Source organism: Lipotes vexillifer, unplaced genomic scaffold, assembly GCF_000442215.2.
Source record: "Lipotes vexillifer unplaced genomic scaffold, Lipotes_vexillifer_v1.1 scaffold24, whole genome shotgun sequence".
Lineage (NCBI taxonomy): Eukaryota > Metazoa > Chordata > Mammalia > Artiodactyla > Lipotidae > Lipotes > Lipotes vexillifer.
In genome coordinates this window covers 3,182,166-3,187,628 of record NW_006782914.1, presented here as the reverse complement: position 1 = coordinate 3,187,628, position 5,463 = coordinate 3,182,166, and the positions used below count along the sequence as shown (strand labels likewise).

At 46.5% G+C, this 5,463-nt stretch overlaps 1 protein-coding gene across 1 annotated transcript in view; it reads left to right on the top strand.

Annotated features, from left to right (window-relative positions):
* Positions 1-1,842: 1,842 nt before the first annotated feature.
* Positions 1,843-5,463, top strand: part of DUT (deoxyuridine triphosphatase) — a 15,185-nt gene continuing 11,564 nt past the window's right edge. The window contains exons 1-3 of the mRNA XM_007455554.1: positions 1,843-1,921; positions 2,924-3,062; positions 5,038-5,129. Of these exons, the coding sequence (XP_007455616.1) occupies positions 1,843-1,921; positions 2,924-3,062; positions 5,038-5,129 (310 nt within the window). The remainder of the gene's footprint in view (positions 1,922-2,923; positions 3,063-5,037; positions 5,130-5,463) is intronic.

The window sequence follows — 5,463 nt, the reverse complement described above, 5'->3', positions numbered from 1 at the left end:
GCAGGACTAGAGGGTCACTTGCACAGACCAGAGCAAAAGAATAGAGGAGTGAGGGAGGGAAAATCTGAACTGATAGGGGATTTAAGCTTCAGTGTTTCATTTGATGTGATACATGTTTAAGGTATAGGATCCCTGGAACATCTGGAGAAAACAAGCAATGGGTGAATGAAAAACACCATCACCAATAAAAATAGGAAAATAAGGCAGTTATAAACTTGAGGGGAACAGGTGTAAAAAAACGAAATACTCCTATCATATTACTCGTCTCTGAAGTCGATATTTAACAGTCATGATAAAGTAAATACTAACTGCTGACTTACACAAAAAATTGTTACAAAACTATTGGCAGAATGGGGTGGAGAGGGGGTTGAGACTTAATCCTCAACTACTCTAATTCAGAAGGTCATTTCTATGCCATTAAAAAAATAAATAGCAACATATAATTTAGAAACAGGGAGGTAGACTCCAATAGAAGGAGCCAAAAAAAGTTGGAAGTATTGCCCCTGAGGAGTGAGGGTTGAGGGAGGGTGTTTGTGGAGGGGTTAGGAAGGGATTGATGTTTTTCAGTGTAGACCTTGAAAAAGCATTATATGGAACAAACTTTTGATTAAAAATTAAAGGAATTGACGGAAAAATCAGAAGACTCTGAGATCATATGCAGGGTCCTGATGGAATAGCAATGAGATCTCTTATTATTCATTCATTCATACAACAAATAGTTATCAAGCACATTCTGAGCCAGGCACTAAGCTAGGCCCCAGGAGTACAATGGTGAACGAAGACACATTTGGTCCCTGCCCTCATGGAGCTTCTGTCTACTAGAGCAAATAGACAATAAACAAGAAAATAAATACATAGAAGAGATACAGATTGTAGTAACAAGGTGTGAATAGAAAAAAACTGACTGTGTGCTAGAAAATGGTGGTGAGGGAAACAAAGGGCAGCTACTTTAGGTGTTTGTCAGGGAAGTTCTTTCAGATGAGCGAGACTTGAAACACATGGAGCATAAATCAAGGAAGGATGTGTATAGACTCCCAGGCAGGAAAGGCTGGTGGGTCTAGAAACTGTTAGAATGCCATTGTGGCCAGGAGCAACAGGGGTGAGCCAGAAGGCTCTAGAGAAGGTTGAAGAGGAGGGCCCAGATCACCTTGCTATAGGTATAAATTTGGGGAGTCCTCAGAGTACAGATATTTAAAGCCATGGGTGAAGAGTGTAAATAGAGCATTCCTCGCTCAGAGGAATTCCAGCATTTAAGAGCAAGAGCCAGTAAAGGAGACCGAAAAGGTGGGGCCTGTAAGGAAAGGCACAGCCAGGAAGTCTGAAAATTCCCCAACAATTCCCTAACATTTTCATTTGTCATTTTCCTAAAACTGCCCTATAGTTTGTATTTCTGTTGACAAAATGCATTACAATTTAGTTTTGAGATTTTAGCGTCAGTTCCAGAGGTAAGTGGAGATACTTGTATCCTAGAAAAATCAATTTACAATTACCTGAAAAGTTATTTACTCATCCCCACTGTAAATTATACCAGTGTGGCCCGGAACCTTTGTTCGAATCACAGCTACAGGGGTCCTCCTCTGTGCTCTTGTGGGGTCATCCGAAAGAGTGCTAGGATTTCAATCGAGATGTCCCTGTGGTTTATCCTCAAGACTGTGTCCCCCGCCCCCTTTGAGAATAAACAAGACTCCACAACACTCCAGCTTGCACTCTTCAGTGTTGGAAGGAAATCGAACTCGCTGCCTTGCCCACCGCCTAGGGCGCAGCACTGAGCGGTGACCGTCACGGGAATCGTGATGCGGTTCCGTCGCTTTTTGGGCCCCTGAGATTAGAAGCCGGCGAGTCATGGCCGCGGGCTGCACCGCCCCTGGTAAATCGACAGAGCGCTGGGCCCGGCCCTCGGAAAACCAGCGCCAGATGAAAGGTGAGAGTCGACAGAGGGAGGCAGAGGCAGCCGGAGGCAGCAGCGAGATTCAGGACGCCGAGTGCACAGCTTCCCGGGAGGACCGGGGCCTACGCCCGCCCGAGGGCTGTTGATGCGCCGCCTCCGTGAGCCACTCGTCAAACAGCGGCGGTTACTGCTTCCGAGGTCATTTGACTGGGACGCGTCTTTCGGTGCAGACTTGGCGCGCGCCTGCAGTAGCGGCGTCAACCTGCGCCCAAACCCGGGCAGATGACTTACCTCTGCCTTCGCCCAGTGCTCGGCTACCATTTCCTTCCGTCTTTGCTCCGCTCTCTGTTTAACGGCGCGCGCCAGGCAAGACCGGGAACGGAGGCCGCAGGGCTCTCCAGGCCAGGTTCGTCCCTGGATCCCACCCCGCAGGGGGCCGTGCAGCTCCCGGCGCTCTGGCCGCTGACCAGCGCCCGCAGTCTGAGCCGAGGTTGCCGCAGCGCCAGTAATGTCGGGGCCCAGGCTGGAAGGACACGGCGTAGGGACGCTGGAGCCAGCCGGCTGCCCCCGCGCCCGCCCCCTGGCCGCAAATGGGGCAGGCCAACAGGCAGGGCCCGAGGAAGCCCTTGGGCTTTGGGCGTTGGGGGGAGTGGGAGGGACCGCAGCCCCAGCGGCGCGGGAGCGAGTTCATTCGCGTCCCCTCATGGGGAAGGGAAGTGGTTTTCTATTTTGGGGTGAGGGCAAGGCCAGAGAAGCTACCACTAACTTTGGATCCATGCATTGAGTTTGGAAAGCTTTAAAAGTCTCAGTACTTTTTGTTCCCATTTCTTTTCCGAGGACGATTTCCAGCCCCAAATTCGACACGCATCTCCCCTCTCAGCGAGAACCGTGGGCTCGTCCGGGAGGGTAGGGGGGGCGGGGCGGGGAGTTGTTGGCGGGAAGTTTAGAACTGGCGCGCTGTGTTCATCCTGCTGTCTCTTGTTCCGCCTGCTCTCTTTGTGCTCACATTCTGCCCTGCCATGCCCTGCTCTCAAGAGGCACAGGTCATCTCCCCCAGCAAACGGACCCGGCCTGCGGAGGAGGGCGGCATGCGGCTCCGCTTTGTCCGGCTTTCGGAGCACGCCACCGCTCCGACCAAGGGGTCCGAGCGCGCCGCGGGATATGACCTATACAGGTGAGTGGGCACCCTGTCCGCCCGCGTCCCCGAGGAAGGCCGGCCCGGGCGAAGAGGCTGAGAGGGCCGCCTTCTGTCCCGTCATCCTTACCTCTCGCGGAGAAGTCCCAGTTCCCGAGGTATAGCGCTCTCAGCTTAGCTTACATTTCAGCCCGCTGCTGCCAAAGCTTGAAACAGCCGCTAAAAGTACAGAAACAAACGCTTTTTGCATTATATAGAGTTTCTGCCTTTTTTTAATGCTGAAAATTTTAGCTTTCCTCTTTAGCATAAATTAAATACGGATTTGGGCAGAGTGTGGAGTGGTAAATACCAGTGAATGTCCTCCCAGGTGTTATTTATTTTGCAACATTTATTGCGCCCTTTCTAAGTGGAAAGTAGAGATGAAGAAGGCCCACTTTGGCCTTCAAGGAGTGGCCTGAGAGTGATGCTGTGCTCAGTAGAAAGAAGAGCCACGGTAGGAGCCTAGGTTCTTAGGTAATGTAGCTAAGAAAGATTAATGAAAGTTGCTTCTACCTTTAAGGGTTAGTAACATTTCTCTATATGTCCATATTTAGTTTCACTCCAAGGACTGGAAATTTCCAAAAGGGTCCAAATATGAAAAGCAGGGATGTTGGTAATACTACCATCTTCTCTCTTGTACAGCACTTTTTACCTGTACTAAAAACTGGCACATGTGCTATTGTATTTAATACTCAACAACAATCCTGAAGTAGATGAGTGGTGCTTTTTACAGATGTGGGAGTTTGTGAAGAGATGAATTGATTGCCCAAGGGCTTGAATATAATAGAATTTTTGACCCTAAATTCAGTGGGGTTTTTTCCACTTGACTACTGTCCCCAGTTCTTAGAACCATTAAGGTAGGTCAAAAGTGATATTGGGGAGGAGGGGGTGTTGATTACATGACTAAATCCCAAGCCTTAGGATTTATTTTAAAGCATCCCAGATAATTCTAATGTGAGAACCACTGGTCTAAGTCATAAGTACCACAGAAGGGAAGAAAGGAGTATGTGATGATAGTGGGAGAAAAGTAGGAAAAAGAAAAGTGAGGTATAGACTGTTGTAGCTGAAAGCTGTAGTCCTTTATTTTCATGAATAAAAGTAGAGTGATCTACATTGACTACACCATATCTGGGTGCTGTTGTGAGTCTTAGGAGAGACTTCGATTTAAGATACTTTGTAAGCATCCTCCTAACACAGGTGACTTTCTGTATACTGAAATAGACATGGAAATATCTCTTCGATAAATTAGAGTTTTAACTATTTCAAGAGAGGAAATTCCAATGAAAGAAGTAAAAATATAGCACTACTTTACCAGTCTTAATTAAGGGCTCAAAAGTAACTTCCAGTTGTGCTTATTGTAAAATCTCTTAAATTTCTTTCAAGGAGAGGGCTACAGTAATAACAAAGTAGCAGCATTTGGTGGGTGGACCTTAGAGAATCAGTTACTCAGTAGTGTCCATCTCCAGGGCCTGTTCACAGTGGTCAGCTCTCTCCCTCAGCCAGTGAAGTTCATGGCCACCGCTTGGTAAGCTTGGTTAACTACCAAGACCAGAACAGATGCAACACAGCTGAACCAACGCCCCCCCACCACCACCATTTATGTTGGCCATCTATTTTCTCCTTCCCTTCTACATGTTTTCCCTAACGATTAGAGGATTGTTGTAAGAATAAAATGAGTTACACAAAGCAATTAGAACTGTGCCTGGCACACAGTAAGGGCTTAATAAATGTTAGCTATTATTTGCTATTATCTACCCTTCTTTCTTGGTTCTTTATTTTCCTCTTTTCATACCATGTTAGTGAAGCATATACCTTTTAAAGTCTGCCTTTCAGCCCCCTCCTGCTAAGTAATTACCTCAATTTGCCAACAAAATTTTGTTCAGGGGAGAATACATTTACATGTCACCTCTTTCACCAAAAAATGCACAGAGAATTACTATGTCTAAATACCAGTTATCTTTCATTATTTTACTAGTGCCTATGATTACACAGTTCCACCTATGGAGAAAGCCCTTGTGAAAACAGACATTCAGATAGCTCTTCCTCCTGGGAGCTATGGGAGAGTAGGTAAGTGATTTGAGACACAGGTAACTCTTTGTCAGGCTCTTCCTTTGTGATATGTTCTTTCATCTTAGTTTCATTTGGGGTATAAATGAGGGAAGGGATATTGCTCGGCCTGTGTCCTAAAATAAAGACGTGCCACCTGTGATGGCAATTGCAGTCATTTGAAAACTTTCCTTTACATATCTACTTTTGCCTCTATCGTTTTGCTTTTTTTTTTTTTCTTTCAATTCCTTACTTAAGCTTTTAGGACACTCACATTGGCCCAGGAGGTTGTTTTCACAACTACTCACTGCGAGAAACACTGAAAGTATAGGTGATTTTTTTTTTTTTTTTTTTT